The sequence below is a fragment of the Tupaia chinensis genome, unplaced genomic scaffold (genome assembly GCF_000334495.1).
Source record: "Tupaia chinensis unplaced genomic scaffold, TupChi_1.0 Scaffold143757_1, whole genome shotgun sequence".
Lineage (NCBI taxonomy): Eukaryota > Metazoa > Chordata > Mammalia > Scandentia > Tupaiidae > Tupaia > Tupaia belangeri.
This window is the reverse complement of record NW_006203606.1, coordinates 202,949-224,429: the sequence shown is the minus strand read 5'-3', so window position 1 is coordinate 224,429 and position 21,481 is coordinate 202,949. Positions and strand designations below refer to the sequence as shown.

Sequence of the window (21,481 nt, the reverse complement as noted above, 5' to 3'; positions counted from 1 at the left end):
GCCATGGGGCTCTACAGTGTGAGTTATCCTCGGGTATCTGGCTTCCTCAAGAATGGTAGAGTAGTTCCTGTTCTTCCCTGAGGCAATGCAGGGCTGGCAACCATCATCTTCTCACTGTCCATAGGTAGAGCAAGTCCTTCTATATAATATATTTCTCAACTGGTTTAAGACAGCTAAAGATTCTTTCTGTTGCTTATAGTTGCAAGTTCTCAATCCTTGTTTTCGGCTTCAGCTTGCTGGTCCGGAGGCCACACGCCCGCCCCCGGGCCTCGCTCGGCGTGGGTCCCGGGGGTGGCCTCTATTGAGGAAACTTTTGAAAAGATAGCAATTCGAGGTTGTGAAGGCCATTGAAAGGAGCAGGTAACTTTTTTTTTTTTAAGATTATTAATTTTTTTTTCTTTTTTTTGGAGAGGTTTTTGCTTTAGGGCACGTGCGCTCTCCAGACAGAGAGACAGAGAGACAGAAAGCAAGAAATCACCCCCGAGGGAGAATGGCCACGCCTCAGTCCCTTCTCTTCCATTCTCCTCTTGGGATCTTGGGCACGCACGCACAGCCACCTGGCGTGAGTTTTAAGCCACCGGGTCAGAGACGCAAACCGCGGTCAACTACGTGGGAGCCCAGCAACATAGCCATTACGCTAACTGCCGGTCCCAGATTATTGACTAAGTTTTTGATGGCAGTGCATGCCACTTTATTATAACTTATTGTGTTTGACTTCTTTTGTTTGAAAATGTAATTAAAAACATTGAATCAGATGGTACTTAAGGACACAGCTGCTGTTTTTGAGCATATCTAAGTTATGGCAAAGTCCCAAATTTACCTTTCAAACTATTTTTTTAATTTACGTTTTTTACCAGAAAAAGCCATATTCTCTTAGGCTTTTTGCCTTTGCTGCACCTTCATTTTTATTATTACCACTGATAAATTGCCTTCCATCTAGAAAGAGCTATAGATTTTTCACTCCATAATACTTGATGACAAATATAAAACCAAAAAGACCTTTTATAACTTAAACCAAACCCAATATTCTCACAAAGATACTGAAAGTATCTTTTCAGTGCTTTTTTTTAAAGACGGATTTTTGCTTTAGGGCAAATGCAACCTCTGGAGAGACAGAGAGACGGAAAGTAAGAAATCAGCCCACAGCAGGATGGCCACACCACCGTCCCTTCTCCTCCGTTCTCCTCTTGGGATTTTGGGCACACATGCACAGGAGCCTGGCATGAATTTTAAGCTGCCAGGTCTAGGAGTCTAACTGCAGTTGACTACATGTGAGTCCAGTGATGTAACCATTATGCCATCTGCTGGTCTCAATTTTCAGTATTTTTAAAAAATAGAAACTAGAGCACCATAGCTATGAAAAGCATTGCTACTCGATTGCCCAGCAACATCTTGTGCCATACACAGTATACACTTTGAGAGAGAAAAGTACATTTGTTGAGAGCATTTATGGAGATAATTTTTTAAAGTGGCAAGAAGAGAATTGGATAACATTTTACAAAGAGGATATTTCTTTAAAAAATGTTTTTAAGGTTATTGCCATAGGGCACGTGCATTCACTGGAAAGAGACAGAGAGTGAGAGGGAAAGTGAGAAATTGCTCCCCAGGGGGTATGACCACACTGTAATCCCTTCTCTGTTCTCCTCCTGGGATTTGGGGCATGCCTACACATGTGCCTGGTGTGAGTTTCAAGCCTCCAGGTTCAGAACTCAAACTGTGGTCAGCCATTTGGGAATCCTGCGCCTTAACCACTATGCCACCTGCTGGTCCCTCTTTTCAGCATCGTTGTAATGTAATAATTAAAGGAAAATTGCTTCCCATAGAGAGAAATTTTAAAATTCCATGAAGGCTGTTCTCAGCATGGCCCAAAGGCTCTTGACAACCACTTCCCTCTCAACCTTTCTAGTCACAGGGTACAACTCACACTTCTAGAAAGAACCCAAGATTATCCACCCTTTCGTTCTTTGTTTCAGATTTTCTCTTGCCCGGCATACATAGCACTCTCTTGCTTATATTGTGCCACACGCTTTCCATGAGTCTATTAATCTACACATTCTTCTACCATTCCTCTACCATTCCTCCACCATAATTGCTCGTACCATGATTGTCTCTTATGGTAGACAAACTCTCTTTCTGAGGCAGACTACTGTTGCATCTTGTGTTAGGACCATGAATAGACAACTAAATTTTCAGGTAAGATTTAAATCCCAAATGGAAAGAGTTAAGTTTTCTAGGCAAAAAAAAAGGTCTTGGCTCCAAGTGCCAGTGGGTGAGAATGAATATGACTTGTTTCAGAAATTGGAGCCTGAGGATAGTGGAACTATTACATATAGAATAAGAGCAGCTTGGCATCCTGACAGAGCTTTATGCGTCAGAATATGATTTTGTATTACATATCATATGCTGGTAATCTTCTTAATTAAGTGACAAACTTATGTCTGGCCCCAGTTTTAGGATTTGCTGAAGTTGTTATGTACGTTGGAGGATAAAGTAGATGCGACTGAGTGAATATGTGAATTTTTAAAATCAAAATGCAATTATTTCTAAATTTGAAAATTAGGGAATTAATAAATAACATATTGTATAACTCTACAGTGGTGTATTATACAGCAGTGGAAATGATACCATATATCTGCCTTTATTGCTATATTGTCAAGGGAAAAGGATACATTTATTTACATGTAATTTCAATATTACCTTACATGTTGTTTAAACATATGTAGTCTACATATAAAAGGATATGCATATATATGAAAGAAGGTTTTAGGATAGACACTAAAATATTAGCAGAGGTAGTTTCTTAATGGGGTTATGTATATATATACATAAATCATATTGTAATGCATTATATATAATATATATAATATTTATCTTTATAGCTTTATTTTATATTTCAATTTGTTTTGTAATGAGTAAGACTCTTTATAATTAGAATAAAAACAATAAATCATTTAAATAAAAAAGAGATAGATGGTATCCTGTTTCTTTTGTGATCTTTAATGCAAACAGAATGTACTTATTGATTGTTGTACTTTTAAAAATTACTTTGAAAAATTAAAAAAAAAATTTGGCTAGAGGGTTTGTGAACTCACCAGAGAGAGACATTGGTAAATTTATCAGCGGTAAATTTTATTGCTAAATTTCACCCTCATGGAAAATGGTCATAATCCTTTCATCATCTCTCCTAATTTTGGGGATTTGGGGCATGTAAACACATGCCCCTGGTGTTTCTCAAGCCACTGGGCTCAGGACTTGAACTGTATTGTCAGACAAATGAATCCAGTTGCCTTAACCACAAGGCCACAGAGTTGGTCCTATCTTGAAAAATTTTAAATCTATAGAATATTTGAAGCAGAAATATACTGAACAATGCATGATTCACCTAGCTTTGCCCATTGTTGCAGATATTGCAACACTTAACCCCTGATTACTTCGTATGTATCTCCTAAAAAACAAAGACACTGGGGCTTGCAGATGGCTTGGTGGCTAAAGCTCTGGATCCCACATGGCTGACTTTGAGGTTCAAAACCTGGACCCAGTGGCTTGAAAAACACACAGAGTGTGTGTGCATGTGTGCCTAAAATTCCAAGAGAAGAATAGAGGAGAAGGGATTGTGGCATGGCCATCCCTTGAGGGGTGATTTCTCACTTTCCTTCTCTCTTTCTGTCTCTTTGGTGAGTGCCTGCACCCTATGGCAGAAACCTAAAAAAAAAAAGAAAGAAAAAGAAAAAATGATTATTGCTTACCTGTCACTGTGCCGTGTAAGTCATTTGGCTGTACTTGATGGCTTAGAGACTTGGGCTGAGGCTTCCTCCATCTAGTGATGCCACTTTCTATTCTAAAGCTTCACTGATGATAGAGAGAAAACATGGAGAACTCAGATCCCCTCAACTGACTTGAACTGAAAGTGACATTTGAATTAGTTACATGGACTTAACCATAAAGGAGCATGTGGACTATTTGGTGATCTACAGATCACTGATGTGGATTGATTCCAGGGAGACAGCCTGGTGAACAGGCTTCAGAGGCAAGCTGACCACTGTGGGAAGCCTTGGTTTTTAAGGTAAAGGACATAGCTCTAGCTAGTTCCATTTGTCTTTCCCCCTACTCATAAAAGGTGTCTTCTTGATCTCTGATAAAGAACAGTTGATGTTCAAACTCCAGAAAGACGACTTTGGAGATTGTTATGCTAAAATGTTTTCTTAAAAAAACAATGAAAAAGTTAAAAGAATAGTAGTACAGTGGACAGCATTTTTCCCTGAGCTAGTCTGTAAAATACATGGTATTATTCAAATTCTGGTTAATTATTTGTTACTTTCCAGTTTGCCTGAAGTCTCCAGAATGAAATTGAGTAGCTATAAGCACTACCTTGGAAAGGTGGGGATTTAGGAAAATACTTTAAACTTTTTGTTGCCATTTATATGTTCACAAGAATTCTTAAAAGTGACACTTGTCTGCCCAATACAGTTAGTGAAATACATGTTTCTGAAGAATAAGTATTATAAACAGGTTTTCAGAACAAAATGCTAGATATTAAAAATACTATCTTCTCAAAATACTTTGTGAATACATTTCCATAAGTTTTTCTTTGACCAGATGTAGAACTTTTCTATGGAAAAGATTTTTAATCTTTTTTTGTCATTGCTGTTATTTTATTTGTAGTGTTTTGCAATGAATGCCTGGTACATTGAGAATAATTTTCTCAATGGTGAGGGCTGCAAATGAATGTTCAAATGTAGTGTGCCAAATCTATTCCTTTTTTCTGTTGGCTATATCATGTCTTCTCAATTCTCATTTTTGTATTATAATGTCATTGGCGTGTATCTTGGTCTTATCTTTTTTTTTGAGAGGTTTTCACTATAGGGCGCATCAGACAGAGAAAAACAGGGAGATAGAAAGCGAGAAATCCCCCCCCCCCCAGAGAGGATGGCCACGCCGCAATCCCTTCTGCTCCATGCTCCTCTCAGGATCTTGGGCACACATACACACGCGCCCGACCTGAGTTTAAGCCATCAGGTCCAGGACTCGAACCGCGGTCGACTACGAGGGAGTCCAGTGACATAGCCATTACGCTAACTGCTGGTCCCTTTAGTCTTATCTTTTATGACCAGTGTTACAATATACAAACAACAAGCAACAATTATTATATAATATATTCCTAAATTGTCATCTTTTTTAATTTTTCAGATTGCTTGAAAACTCCTAATGCAAAGTTTATAAGATGAATAACCATTTTAGCATTTGATTAATTGAAGGTTCACTATTCCTAAACCTGACTGAATAGAATTAAGTTCTGTTCACATTCTAAGAACAATAAATTTTACTTGTTACTCCTCACAATCTTCTTTTTTAGGCAATAGAGATTTTGCCAAGGATGATCCATTGGAGTTTAAATCCCACCAGTGGTTTGGAGCATCTGTGAGGTCAAAACAGGATAAAATTTTGGTAAGTCTTTTGAACATTTATTCACAGATGAGTATAGTCTATATATGTAGAGACACAAATTTTTGTATTTTCAAGCTGGTGGTAAAATTGAGTACACTCAAAAGGTTCAGGGTATAATGAAATGATGTATTTCTGGTCAAAGGGCACGTCACTGAAGAATATAAGCTCTCTGCCCTCCTTGGGCTTAGCTCTGCTTTCCCTCCTTCATTCCTAATTATTCATTTCTTCTGCTTCTCTTGGTAGTTCCCATCAGTCTGTTTCTGTCCAGTCAAGTTTAGGAATAGTGTGCCTTTGATTAAGGAAATGCTTTACACCTCCTTTCTGTAAAAATAGAATAAACAACCTTCCTTTTACCTCTTCTTTCCCTCTGCTCATGTCCCATGCTCTTGCTCCTCATTTCAAATACTTTTTGAAAATGTTTTCTGTATAAACCATCTGTACTTCTTCACTTTATGTTCTCTTCATAACCACTCTAGTCAGGCAGAGGTAAGGCCACGCTCACCATTGACTTTCAGATCCTGAAATCCACTGGTGTGATACATGTAGGATCTCTTGATGATTCATTTTTCCCACTGGTACTTACTTTTCCTTGCCCTCTCAACACTGTTCAATAAAGTCTGTTGATCACCCCTCCCACCTCCTTTTTCTTAGTTGTCAGAGAGACAGAGAAGGAAAGCGAGAGGGAAAAAGCATCCCCACAGTAGGACCTGGTCAGATCATACTCAATCCCTTCTCCATTTCTCTGTTCTATCAGGAAAGTCTGTTGATCACCCCTCCCACCTCCTTTTTCTTAGTTGTCAGAGAGACAGAGAAGGAAAGCGAGAGGGAAAAAGCATCCCCACAGTAGGACCTGGTCAGATCATACTCAATCCCTTCTCCATTTCTCTGTCCTATCAGGATTCAGGGCACACATGCACCCATGCCTGGTATGTTTTCAAGACACTAGGGCCAGGACTCATACCTCAGTTGGCTCTGTGGGATCTTGGTTTTCTTAATCCCAAAGCTATGGGCTGGCCCTGACCCCTTTTTCCTAAAGGTAATTTTCTTGCCTTGGTCTCTGCCAGCACTATACTTACCTGACTTTTCTTTGTCTTGCTGACTCTCCTTTTTTCTCTCTTTTAATATCTTCTCTTCTGCCCAATTTATAACTTCTGGGGTATACTTGAGCTCTATTCTGGGCCCTTTGTTTTCTCCAACTGTAGTTTTACCTAGCGGCATCTGTCTTGTCCTATGGCTATAAATAAAAAAAAATATGTTCTTTTCTATCCTGCAGCATGCCCCTATCCATACTTACCTGGACCAATGCAATGGCTGTTCTCATCTCTGCCTTCTCTCTTGCCCCAACTAGTGTGTTTTCAATGGAAGGACCAGAGTAAACTAAAGTATTTCACCTTCATCATTAAAAGTCAAGTGGCTTTCTATTACTCTCTAAATAAATATTGCAACTTCATTCTGGTTTATTAGTGCTAGGTTACAGATATCTCTTTGGCATAATCTCACTTTATCCCACATACTTCAGCCACAGTGATTTTTATTATTTCTTACACATACTAAGTCATTTCAGTAGTACCTTACTGTTATATAGCTTCTGCTTGTACTCGTTGTCTTACTTTTCACTTTTCTAGATTCTTGTCATTTAGATGTTAGCTTTAATTTTATTTTCCTCTGAGCGCCCTTCCCTATAACTACCTAGTTATTATTTATTATTATTATTTTTTAACTGATCTGATTATGGGACATTAGGGAAGGATTTATTGGAAGGTGAAGTTTCAACCCGACTTTAAAAGATATGTCACATTTTGGTAATTGGAGATGAAGGATGGGCTTGAGAATGGGCATTCTTGGCGGAAAACAGGACAAAGAAGCAGAAGTAGCAAATTATCCTCTCTGAAGCATCATGTATGCATAGAGAAATAGCAGTGATTACCTCCTTTGTATTGGCATCTGTAAGGCTGATGTTAGCATTTTGCTTTAAAATGTATTAGAAAAATCAGGGGCAGCAGGTAGCATAGTGGTTAAGGAGCTGGACTCCCACAAGGTTGACCGCAGTTCACATGTTGAACTTGGCAGCTTGAAACTCACAACGGGCACATATATGTGTGCCCAGAATCCTGAGAGGAGAATGGATGAGAAGGGATTGCAGCCTGCCATTCCCCCTGAAGGGGGTGATTTCTTGCTTTCTGTTTCTCTTTCTTTCCAGTGAGTGCACATGTCCAATAGCAAAAATCTCTGTCAAAAAAAAAATATTATAGAAAAAAATCCATTGAGGACCAGCTTGGTGGCACAGTAGTAACACCTTTCTCTAGCAGTGCTGGATCCATGTGAAAGGCCTTCTGGTTCTCCAGGCGACTTGCATTTACCAGGCATGTGTGATCCTGGCTAGTAGGGAAGGGGTGGAGGGGCAGATTGTGGTGTGAGACCCTGTTCAGGATGTCTGTCTCTTTTCCTCTGTCACTTCCATGAAAGAAAGAAATAAACAAAAAATTTGAACTTTTTTTCTAGTAAATTGTTACACTTTTGGTTAATTACTATGCAATTAAAACATACATTATTCTACCACTTCTACATAGTAATGAACTCTAGAACTTTGAAAACAAAAAGGTCCCAGTTAAAAGTAAATCAAATAAGCACTGCAAATTTTTTCACTTTTCTTATGTAATACATTATTGCTGTCTAATTTAGGGGGTTGATCCTGTATTCATGAGAGTGTTTCATAGTTCAAAATTTAATTGGGGGGGAACCAGCAGTTAGCATAATGGCTATGTCGCTGAACTCCCATATAGTCGACTGTGGTTTGAGTCCTGGGCCCGGTGGCTTAAACTAATGCCGGGCACATGTGTGTGTGTGTGTGTGCCCGAGATCCTGAGAGGAGAATGGAGGAGAAGGGATTGTGGCATGGCTATCCCTGGGGGGTGATTTCTCGCTTTTTGTCTCTCTGTCTCTCATTGTCTTTCTGGCGAGCGCATGCACCCTATATCAAAAACCTCTCCAAAAAAAAAAGTTAATTTGTGGGCAGCAGGTGGCCCAGTGGTTAAGGACTAACCATTTTGAAAGAGAATTTATGGGCTACAAATATGGCCTTCAGAAGATATTAAAATGTTTATTCATGAGGCTAGCAGGTGGTATGGTGGTTAAGGCACAGGACTCCTATGTAGCTGACCACAGTTCTAGTCCTGGACCCTGTGGCTGGAAAATCACGCAGGGCACATGTGCATGCAAGGCCCAAATCCTGAGGAGAATGAAAGAAAAGTGACTGTGGCATGGCCTTCCACCCTGGGGGAGTGGGAGTGATTTCTCACTTTCCCTCACTTTCAGTCTCTTCAGTGAGCTCATGTACCCTATCACAAAAACCTAAAAAACAACAAAAAAAGTTTATTCACTACTGTACTAAGGAATTTAAGATATAGGACAGTTTGATTAATTTTTTTTATTGATGGTTAGGAAGTGATGCTATATTCTCAGGTAATATATGTTGTCTGAAATGCTAATTATTCAGAGAATGTTTCTGTCATTGTCTAAACTTTTGATTGTAGGCCTGCGCCCCACTGTACCACTGGAGAACTGAGATGAAACAGGAGAGGGAGCCTGTTGGAACATGTTTTCTTCAAGATGGAGCCAAGACTGTTGAATACGCTCCATGCAGATCAAGTATGTATATAGGAAGCTGTACCAGCTTTTTAGAAGAGGAGTGGGAAGCCAAGTTCGTTAAAAATGTGTGTATGTGTGATGAATACGTAGATACATGGTAACAGTGATGAGAGAATAATGGAAACAAGCCTACTAATGAAATGAAATTACAAGTGTGAAGTAAGCAGGTTTATATTTTTTCTCTAAGAACTCATTTTATCTTCCTTGGTTAGTAATAACTAATATCTGAGTCTGGAAACCTGTAGTTTTAATCTTTAGTCAAAATATGTTGAGTTGAACTTTTGTAACATAGATGTAGACTCGCAGAACTGAAGATTCCAATTCAGTAGATGTAGGTCTGGCCTGGGTGCCTGCTTTTTTGTTGTTGTTGTTCTGTTTTGTTAAGAATTATTGGGACAAGCAGGTGGTGTACTGATTAAGGCTCTGAACTCCCACATGGCGAGTCCTGGACCTGGTGGCTTGAAACTTATGCCATTGTGCTTTCCCACAATCCCTAGAGAAGAATGGAAGAGAAGGGATTGCAGCGTGACCATCTCCCCAGGGGAGGTGATATCTTGCTTTTTGTCTGTCTTTCCAGCAGACAAATGCACATGTCCTATAGCAAAACAAACAAAACAAAACAAAACAAAACAAAAAAACTTGTCTCTCTTGAGCAAAGAATTACTTATTTAATTAATTTAATTTATTACTGTTTTTGTTATTTATTTGCTAACGGTCATATGCACTCACCAGAGGCTGAGGGAAAGTAAGAAAGTAAGCCACCAGGTACAGGTTCAAACCACAGGCCATGTTGGGGAGTCCAGTGTCTTAACCATTGTGCCCCCTGTTAGCCCTGGTACTTGCATTTTTAACAAGCCTTCATTCCACTGGATGCCAAAGTTTGAGAACCAGTGCTATGTATTAATGATGATGTTAAAAAAAATAATGCCTTAAAGAACAGAGTTTATGTAGGAAAGTGAACATTGAACTCATGAGTCCTGAGTCTAAATTTTTTCGGTCTTAATCAGAGTTTCTTTGTTGATCTGCTACAGATTCATCTTTCTTTTGGTCATCTAGAAGGCCTCAACATTCTTCTCTAATAGTATTTGAAATTTTAAATGACACTTAAAATAATTAATTGTGGCTGAAGATGACTTCACGTACTTAAAAGTTTGATTATGCGTTTCTGAATTCTGTACATCCTTTTTCCTCTGAGAGTCTGTCTGTCGAATGGCCACTACAGCAGATCCTCTTTATGCCAGAAGCATAAAAACAGATTATGGAAATACATCCTTTTTCCTCTGAGAGTCTGTCTGTCAAATTGGCCACTACAGCAGATCCTCTTTATAACAGAATCATAAAAACAGATTATGGAAGTGCTGTTTCATATTTATACCTGGAGCACTTTTTTAGGACATTACTTTTTATGTTCTACTGGCCACCAAATATTGGGTTATTGGAAAAGTCATGATGCATTTTTGTATTAAAAAAAATAGAAAAACACATCATGACTTTTCAGACAACCCAGTAGTTCAGTAGAGAGAATTACTATCCTAAGTTCAACATGTAAGATTCTTTCTGATAGATTATTATTATTTTTTTCTTTTTTAAGTGACGTGTAATACCAGTCATAGAAACTGCTCTGTCCTCAAAATTCTAAGTAGTTAAACTTCTGGGGAACTGCAAATTATTTAATTAAATACTTATTTTTATTAACTTGCCCTCTCGATTCAACATGTTGTAAATAGCAAGTAAACATCAAAAGGATTATACCATCTCAGATCCATATTGTGTAGTAGGATAGAGTAAAAATTAGGTCAGAAAGCATATCCCTGGGGCCAGCAGGTAGTGTGGTGGTTAGGCACTGGACTTCCTACATGGTCAACCATGGGTCAAGTCCTGGACCTGACGGCTTGTTTTCTCGCATTCCCCTCTTCTTTCTCTCTCTCTTTGTTTCTCTCTGGTGAGAACAGAGCAGTTCCTATGACTAGTATTACATGTCACTTAAAAAAGAAAAATAATAATCTAGCAGAAAGAATCTTACCTGTTGCACTTAGGGTAGTGATTCTCTACTGAACTACTGGGTTGTCTGAAAAGTCATGAAAAAGTCATGATGTATTTTTCTATGATTTTTTTCCACCCTGTAGTAAATTTAAAAATATAATAATAATAATAATAACAAACAAATAAATAATTCTTTAAAATAAAAAAGTATACCCCTCTGGGGGAAGTGGGTTGCCTGATCTTCAGTGTTTGATGCTGTCTGTATTGCTACCTTTATATTGGTATTTTGGTCTTGGTACTGCCATCTTTAATAGCATATGGAAAACTTGAGAAATGAATTTGTATTCTTAATTTTTATATTGCAAAAAATCTTTTTGTTATATGAAGATTATTTTATAGCTATGAAGAGTGGGCTAACCCTGTATATAATTTTTGTAACATATAATTTATATGATATACACATATAAATGCACACATATACAAATTACCCTTATTCTCATTTTATAGATGTAGGAACTAAAATTCAGGCAATTGAAGCCATTTCCCCCCCCCATATCTTATGGTATTGGGTGGTCAAATATTCCAAAGGAACCTTTTACCTCTCTAATGATAGAAAATGCTTTGCATTTCAGTTGTGTCTGTATTAAGCACAGCTTTTGTTCAAAGAATACATCCTGCTTCTTTCATGAATACAGGCTTCGATATTCTTTATGTATAAGAATACATGAAAACTTTCTGGAAACCTGCGTTCTAAAGATAATGCTTATGTATCTTTCATGTTATGCTTCACTTATTTGGTTTAGATACAGACATTATAAAATCATTTTAAGGAACTTACATTTTCTTTGTAAGGTATATAACATCCAAATCAGATCAGCAAACTATAGCTTGTAAATTTGACTTTGTAAATAAAGTTTTATGGGAAATGGCCACGCTCATTTGTTTATATGTCACTTATAATAGGAAAGTTGAGTGGTGGGAGTTGAGTAGTTGCCACACCGTAGAGCCCCTGTGCCTTACTATTTGGTTCTTTACAGAAAAACTTTTTGAACCTTGATCTATTGTAAATAATAAACCCTAAACTCTTAGGGAAAACTCAAAGAATAACCTGAAAAAAAAAAAGAAAAGAAAACAGCAAAGTCAGTATCTTTCTTCCTAACAAGCGTGACTTTCAGTAACCTTTATTTATTGTACATGCTTTTCAATTCTGTCCTTGAAATATTAAGTCTCCGATAGGCCCAGATTACAAGGGGCAGCCTATCCAGAGAAAAAACTCAGCAGTGGGAGTCTGAGAACCTGGGTCATATTCTCACATGCTGCAGTCAATTCACCTATGACTGTGGGTAGTTCTAACTGCTTTGGGTCCTTGTTTCATTATCAGTAAAACACTAATTCAGATGGAAAAGCTACAGCAGTATCATTTTAGTATTGTGTCATCTTCATACTTCATGCTGCCCAATAATTGATTTTACAAGGTAATCCTGTTTTGTAACTTTGCTTATCTTAGTGTTGGTAGTTTGTGGTGTTCTGTTTTGGTTTGGTTTGTTTGGTTGGCTGGTTTTGTTTTTAACATGAACTAAATGGACACCCTGAGATAAAGAACTGCACTGTCGCTCACCATCTTACTTTATTTCTGATGACGTTCACTCTGGGCTTTTAGAACTGCAACTATGACCTTTCCTGGTATTATGCAAGAGGCCAGATGTCCTGTTCTGAAAGTGCCTGAGCCACAAATTGTATGATGTACTCTTTCTACTCCATGCTTAGACTGAGGCTTTTGTTCCTTCTGTCTACTTTCTGATGTTAATGTTGTTTGAACATAGATTTTCACGGTTATGATTTCTAGATGACTATTTCATTCCCCTTTCCATTACTCAGGGAATGATAAATACACTGTTGATGTGAGATACTGCAGCATAGTGGTGTAGACATACCTGGGTTCAAGTCCATACTCTTTTTATTTACTAGCTGGTTGACCAAATTATTTAACTTCCCTATATGTTTTTTTTTTTATTTGTATAAACTGTGAATAATAATAGTATCTTCCAGGGAATTGCTATAAAGAATTTATTTACTTACTTATTTTTGGAGAGGTTTTTGCTATAGGGTATGTATGCTCACCAGAAAGACAGAGACAGAAAGACAAAAAGCAAGAAATCACCCCCCAGGAGGGATGGCCACATTGCAATCCCTTCTCCTCCATTCTCCTCTCAGGATCTTGGGCATGCATACACACGTGCCCAGTGTGAGTTTAAGATACCTGGTCAGGGACTCGAACTGTGGTTGACTACATGGGAGTCCAACGACATAGCCATTATGCCAAATGCTGGTCCCACTATAAAGAATTTAAAAGATAGTTCTACGTAAAGTGCTTCAGCACGATACATAGCTCTCAATAAGGGCTTAATAAACTGATTTTATTATTAGCTGATTTTACTATTAAAATCAATAACATTACTGTTTCTTTAAATGAATTTTAAGGTCTTTTAAAAATAGTTTATTTTATTTATTATTATTTTTAAATTTTGCTATAAGCACATGTATTCACCACAGAGAGACAAAGAGAGAGAGGGAGAGGGCAACTGAGAAAGCAAGCTGCCAGCTCTGTGACTTGAATCATAGTTAGCCATGTGGAAGTGCAGGGCCTTATCCACCAGGCCACCTATTGACCCAGTAACATTACTATTTATAATATTGTTGTGAGATTTAACAAGCAGAAGTACTAATCATGTGTAAATATAAACAACAAAGCCTTCACTGAAATAGGTTATATCCATGGCATTCTTGAAATTAGCAGAAATACTGTTTGATAAGATGTACCTGTTAAAAAAAATTTAAGAGAGGGACCAGCAGTTAGCGTAATGGCTATGTTGCTGGACTCCCATGTAGTTGACCGCGGTTTGTGTCCCGGACCCGGTGGCTTGAACCTCACACTGGGCGCGTGTGCGTGTGTGCCCAAGATCCCGAGAGGAGAATGGAGGAGAAGGGATTGCGGCGTGGCCATCCCCCCAGGGGGGTGATTTCTCGCTTTCTGTCTCTCTGTCTCTCTCTGTCTGGCGAGCGCACACACCCTATAGCAAAAAACCTCTCCAAAAAAAAAGAGAAAAAATTAAGAGAAAATCATATCTTTTAGCTGATTTCTGAAAAATCAAATGAAACAGATAATAATGCATTATGATGATTAAAAAAAAGAAAGAATGTCTTCAGATAGAGCCTGAAATAATTCCCCAGCTGCGGCATGAATAAAGGAAATAAATGACTGGCTTGAGGTTAGAGCAGAATTCCTTAGTATGATTCACAAGGGACTGGAAACCCCAGCCCCATATTTTCCCACTCTATCTTGGTTAGAAAAATTTACATCAGGATAGCATTACACTCTTGAGGTCATTTTCTTAAAAAAAAAAAAAGTATATTCATATTTTTAAATTTAGATATTAACTATGTAATCTTGGGGCAGTTCCCAGTTTTTAAAAAAGCCCCCCCCCTTTTTTTTGAGAGAGAGGCTTTTTTTATTTTTGCTATAGGGCTTGTGTGCTCACCAGAAAGACAGAGAGAGAGAGAAAGAGAGAGAGAAACTGAGAAATCATCCCTTAGGGGAGATGACCATGCCACAGTTCCTTCTCTCCATTCTCCTCTTGGGATCTTGGGCACGCACACACACATGACCTGTGTGAGTTTAAGCCACCGGGTCTGGGACTTGAACCGTGGTCGACTACATGAGAGTCCAGCGACATAGCTATTACACCAACTGCTGTCCCCAAAAAGGCCCCAAATTTTTGATGGGTTTATTTGACAAACTTTCTGGGAGTTTGTCCTTAGGACTCAGAATAGATATTTCTGGTTCCTGTATTTGACTGGCAAATTTAGTGATTATATTACTTTGTATGTATTTGTAATTTTGGCTACAATAATTCTTTGATAACTGGAGGATAATATTTTCCATTGTTCCTTGTTATCCTCAAAATAAAACAAGGGGGCAGTCTTCAGGCTTATCCTTACCTTTATTTTTGATAAAGCACTGCTGAGGATTGATTTACTTTGATTTAATTGGCTGTTGTTCCAAATTAATCCCTTTTTGTGGACTGAAAACGGGGAGCACTACAAAGGAGCAAAACTACTGTGGCTTCAGTGTTTGGAAAATATGAAAGTGTCACGTTTAAAGATACTCATTTTAATTAGGCCCAATACTAAATGTGTTGAGAGGGTAGTTTCCTGTTTTGCTCTATGCAGAACATTAAGTTCAGGTGTTGCCATTTTCTGAAATTCTGACCTGTTATTTATAGTTTTCATTTTTACTGATGGCTATAAAATGTGTGTATAAGAAATACATGTATTAGAAAATATGTATCTCTGCTATTTTTTATAATAATTTTTATTATTCATAAAAATTTAGCAAGAACCTAGCAACTGTAAAGTGATAGAGAAATTTCAGGTTGAGCGATTTTTTTTGTTTTGTTTTGTTTTGTTTTTAAAGAGAATTTTTAGCTATAGGAAGCATGCACACTTCAGAGAGATAGAGAGAGACAGAGAGAAAGAAAACGAGAAATCACCCCCTGGGGGATTGGTCACACCACAGTCCTCTCTCCTCCATTCTCTTCTTGGAATTTTGGGTATGCACATACACGTGCCCAGCATGAGTTAAGTTACCATGTCTGGGACTCGAACTGTGGTCGACTGCATGGGAGTCCAGCAACATAACCATTTCTCCATCTGCTGGTCCCTCAGGTTGAGTTTTTAACTTGCAGATCACAACTTATTAATGTTTTATGAAATCAGCATATATTTTAATTATTTATTTAATTCTATTTATTATTATTATTTTTAAAAAATAATTATTATTAAATTTTCCATAGGGCACTTATGCTCACCAGAAAGAGACTGAGAGAGAGGGGAAAAGTGAGAAAGCAAGCTGTAGGTGTGGGACTCGAACTGCAGTCAGCAATGTGGAAGTCCAGCACCTTACCCACCACACCACCTGATGGCCCCAAGAGTCAGTCATTTTTTAAAACATAGACTGAAAAGAAATAAAATTTAAAATATCGAAGTACATTACTAGTACTATTGGTTTGTAAAATTTTGTTTATGTATGTATTTTATATACTTAAACCATATATGTTGAGTTGTGATAGAATCTTGCTCTAGGTTGTGATTTATAAGAACAATTTGCAATCCACAATTTTAATTTATCTTTCTGTCCCTGGTAATGGGTCCAAGTTATTTAGTCTCTGTTTCTATATCTGAGGGAAGTTGTGGTGATAAATATGTATACTAACTTTTTTAGAATATGATAATAACTAAGTCCCAGAAACTAATACATTGTCTCATTATAGTGATATTAGATTTTTCTCATGTTTTGTTTTATGTTATTTGTTTGTTTTTGGGTTTGTGTATATTTCCAATCTTTTTATTTTAGAAAATATTGATGCTGATGGACAGGGATTTTGTCAAGGAGGATTCAGCATTGATTTTACTAAAGTAAGTTCTCATTTAAGACTGAATGAGATTCAGATCTACTTTATCAACTAAACTATGGTTAAAATCTAAACTGCTCAATACTTAAGTTTCTTTATAATTTTATAGTTATTTAACAAAAACAGCTAATAAAACAAGTTACTTCTTTTGACATCTTTGCATTACATATACTCTCCCTAAGTAAACATTGCTTATTTGAAATAGGGAAACATCACAATGGGAATGAAAGAAAGTAGAGAATTTCCTCAGTTAATGATAGTTAACTATTACAACTTAATATCAGGATTTCCAGTTATATAAATTTAGAGAATGTTAACACTTCTGTTATCAACTGAATTTGTTTTTTCACAAAAGCTATCAATTCCCATTTTACAATTTTACAATTAGGTTTTAGTTACTTAAGAGCTGAGAAATGTGCATATTCACCATCTATATATTATGGGCCCACAGGCACCAAGTAAAACTGAAGTTGTAGGAAATCTCATAGCCAAGGCTCTGTGTATTTTTTTTTTTAAGAATTATTATTTATTTTAATTTTATTTATTATAATTATTTTTAATTTGCTATAGGGCACATGCACTCACCAGAGAGCGAGAGAGGGAGTTGGGGGTGGGGGGTGGAGAGAAAGAGAGAGAGAGAGAGAGAGAGAGAGAGAGAGAGAGAGGAACAGAGAGGAAGTGAGCAAACAAGCCACCAGGACTGGAACTAGAACCCTTGGCCATATAGGAATCTAGCACCGTAACCACCACACCACCTGCTGGCCCCAGCTCCATGTATTTTAACTAAACTAGCATGCTCTTCCACATTGATAGTTTAATCTGTTTTTCTAAATAATTCCGTTATATTCAAAGGCAAATTTTCTTAAATACTTTAAATGCCTTCTGTGTGTTTATATTTTTGGTGGGGTTACTTTCATTTTAAATAACAAATTGAGAATATTAATTCCTCCTAGAGAAGTCCCCCAAATGTATTGACTGACTAAAAGTAGAGCTTTCTTAGAAAGCTTACTTTGGTTTCTTAGAAAATATGAACAAATAGGAGTGCCTAATTTTTATGGAAACAACAAAAGCTGAGAAGTAATTATGAGATGAGATGCAGAGAAGTAATAAACTCTTTTATTTTTAAAATTGGTATTTTATCTTTATTTTTATTTTATGAATATTTTTCTAAACTAGATATTGGTAATTATAGTGAACTCTCCTTCCTAGATAATTTTTTAATCCACCTAGTCTCATTTATATTACTCATAAACTTACATGATAATATATTTTCACATAGGTGTTATATTAAAAAGAATGTGTCCATAGTTTTTGTACTCGTGCCTATACAGTTGTAACCCCAGAAGTACTCTTACCTGTGGAAGTCATTGCTAAATTAACTATTCCCTTTCTTAACCCCAATTCTGAGAATACAGTGTTATTTCCAGGCTGATAACTTAGACGTGGTTTTTATAGTCAGAACTGGGATTGTCTGTTGGAAAAACGTTTTATCCCCATACCTTCAACAAGCAGAAGTTTGTGCTTGCACACAAAATACCTTGAATAATTTTAGTTTCTTAACAGCCATAAGAAATGCTAGTGAAGCGCTCTGAAAATGCCCTCTAGCTTCACTCCTGTTTAGATCTGTGAAACACTAAAAAGAGTTTTCCCTTAGCAGCAAACAACTGAATAATTACTAGAAAGAAAATTTGGTTTATGCAGTCATATCTAATATTTGAAATTGAAAAGTGATCTTTTTTCCTTATTGTAACCAGTAATAATTTGCACTAGTAATTCATTCTAAATGTGTGAAGCACCCAAGATTCACAATGAAAAAATACATTTTTATATTTTCATGTATTAAGTGAGTGTGTTATTTTATTTTTTTTGAGAGGTTTTTGCTATAGGGCTCATGCACTCGCCAGAGAGAGAGAGACAGAAAGACAGAAAGCGAGAAATCACCCCTCCAGTGGGGATGGCCACGCCACAATCCCTTCTCCTCCATTCTCCTCTCGGGATCTTGGGCATGCACGCACACGCGCCCGGCGTGAGTTTTAAGCCACCGGGTCCAGGACGTGAACCGCGGTCGACTACATGGGAGTCCAGCGACATAGCCATTACGCTCACTGCTGGTCCCGTGAGTGCATTATTAACTTTACTTTTTAATTTTACTTTAGAAAGGGTACAATGAAAACTACTGGCTAAGATTAATTGGAGATTTATAATTTGCTTTGATTTTTGTGTATATATCTGTCATTTATATGTATTATAGATATACCTGCCTTTTATGTATATTACTTCTATTTCCTTAAGTATATTATTTATGTACACTATGTATATTACTTCTATTTCTTTTTATAAAGCTTCTGGATTTTAAGTACATATCTTTTTGTTGTTTGATTCAATCTAGGCTGACAGAGTTCTTCTTGGTGGTCCTGGCAGCTTTTATTGGCAAGGTAGGTTAATATTTTTAAAATCACTGATATTGAATGTGTGTCTGATTTCCCTCGTTTATGTGTGTATGACAGTTTTTAAATTATTTTAAAGAAAGAAATGGGGGTCAGCAGATGGTATAGTGGCTAAGGTGCTGGACTCCTACATGGCCAAGCATGGTTCAAGTCCTGGACCTGGTGGCTTGAAAGCCACCCTAGCATGTGTGCATGCATGTCCAAAATCCCAAACAGGAGAATGGAGGAGAACTGTGGAGGGGCCATCCCCCCGCCGGGGAGAGATTTCTTACTTCCCCTCTCACTGTGTCTGTCTGTTTCTCTCTGGTGAGTGCATGTAACCTATGACAAAAACCTTAAAACAAAGAAAAGAAAGAAATGGAAAATACAAACACCTTGTTACACAATATTTTTTAAGGGAATATAACATAATATGTAATATAACATTAAATATGTATGTATTTCTAGTAGAAAATAAGCTGAATATTTTTAAAAGTAAATTATAAAGTAAGTAATTTAAAATGATACTTTTCTTCAGGGTGTGGTACTGTACTTGTCCATGCCTGTACTCCAGACACCATGCTGCATAATTAGGAAGTGCATGGAAGCAGACTCAGTCTATATAAATAAATACAAAAAAATAATTTGAAATTGCTCATTAGAATACTTAACGATTAATGACTGGCAGGATGAGGGATCTGTTTAGGTATGTGGGGACTTTTGAAAAATAGAGGATTTTATTAAATTAAAAAAAACATAATTAAGCTGACATTTTGATATAAAGGTAAAACACTATACTTTTTAGTCATCCTGGGAAACCTAGTTTAGTTATGATTTGAACAAATAATATCAGATCATTATTGCTGACAGTTTGAAAATAGGTCACTAAATCTGTTTATTTGCTTTATGTTTCATTTGTCATTAGAGATATCGATTTATTCACTTAGTCAATGTATTGACATGCTTAGTTTCTGCTAAAAGTGCTGTTTACAGGGTCAGAACTCTTGCTAGCATTCTGGTATTTATGCATTGTCCATATTTAGAATAACTGGAAAACCTGTTAGTATATTGACTTGAAAGAACTTTTTAATTCAAATCTTTCTTTTGTATTGTATGCTGTGCTTTCCTTACTTGCCTCTTCATTGGGTAGCCATGATTTCGCTCTATGGAAAGGGAAGCTAAAAAAGAGATTTAATAAGCAAACAGGATTAAAGGAGAACTGGGAGGAATGATAAATAAGAGTAGGTAAAAAATTGAAAGGGAAGGCAAAAGAAAAAAAGATGAAAACTCAGGTGTCAAAGACAGGGATCAGTATGTGAGACATACTAACTAAAACTGAACAGTTTTAATTCTGTGAATTATGCATCTTTTGTGGAATAAAATTATGTAGGAAAATTATAATCATTTTACTTTTTTTTTGTTTTTTTTTTACGTTTTGCCATAGGGTGCATATGTTCATCAGAGAGACAGAAACAGAGAGAAGGAAAGTGAGAAATCACTCCCTGAGAGGATGGGTACACAGCAATCCTCCTTCTCCATTCTCCTATCAGGATTCTGACAGGTGTGCACAAGTGCCCAGTGTGATTTTCAAGCTACCAGGTCCCGGACTTAAACCAGGGTCAGCCATGTGGGAATTTAGCGCCTTACCCACAGTGCTGCCTGTTAGTCCCATAATTTTACTGTTTTAAGACAAAAATAGAAATTCTGAACACTGGCCCTTCAGCCTAGTGGTTAATGAACTGGATACCACATGCTGACCACTGATTGAATCCTGGCCCAGAAGGCATGAAAAACATCCAACCTGATGGAGAAATGTAGAAGGGATGATGGTCTGACCACAGTCTTAGAGAGTGCTTTCTCCTTCTTTTTATCTCTCAGATGAAGTATGTGCCCTCTGGCAGTTAAAATACATACATGTAAGAAATAACAGTCAAAAAATGCATGAGAGGACAGGGAATATTAATACTTTCTAGTCAGATACAAAAGCAAGGATTTATTTTTCTTCCTTATTTCTGAGTCCATTGTTCTAGTTGCGGGGCAAAAATTCTCTGATAGTGCTTGGAAACCGGTCAGAACTGCCTGTTAACTATCTGTTTAGGAGACAGTTGTGAACACATTTAAATGCTCTTTTAATATCTTGGGTAGTACACAATTTTTGTATACATTCTTAGTTATTGGGTCACTGGAAAAGCCATGACGCAGTTTTGCATGAAGAAAATACATCATGACTTATGACATATAAAATATGTAACTAAAAGACTGAATTAACAGAATATTTTGTTTTAAAAGATTAAAATTAGTAAGTTTCACTCTGGATAAGTAAGTGTATTAGAATGAATTTTCCCCCTAGATCTCAAAATTCTCTCTGTGACAGTGAAGAAAATGATCATACTGTTTTATTCTAAAGAGATAATGAATATTCCTATGTTCTTTGACTCAAGAAATAATTATTTCTCCTGTTTTTTTTTTTTTTTTTTTTTTTTTTTTTGGGGTTTTTTCTCTAGGGGG

General features: G+C 37.0%; 1 protein-coding gene across 1 annotated transcript in view; it reads left to right on the top strand.

Moving 5' to 3' along the window:
* ITGAV (integrin subunit alpha V) overlaps positions 1-21,481 on the top strand; it is a gene marked incomplete at its 5' end in the record, with an annotated part of 108,538 nt that overhangs the window by 31,284 nt on the left and 55,773 nt on the right. Inside the window, 4 exon segments of the mRNA XM_006164905.3 lie at positions 5,354-5,445; positions 8,979-9,093; positions 16,490-16,551; positions 18,937-18,982. Coding sequence (XP_006164967.1) covers positions 5,354-5,445; positions 8,979-9,093; positions 16,490-16,551; positions 18,937-18,982 — 315 coding nt within the window.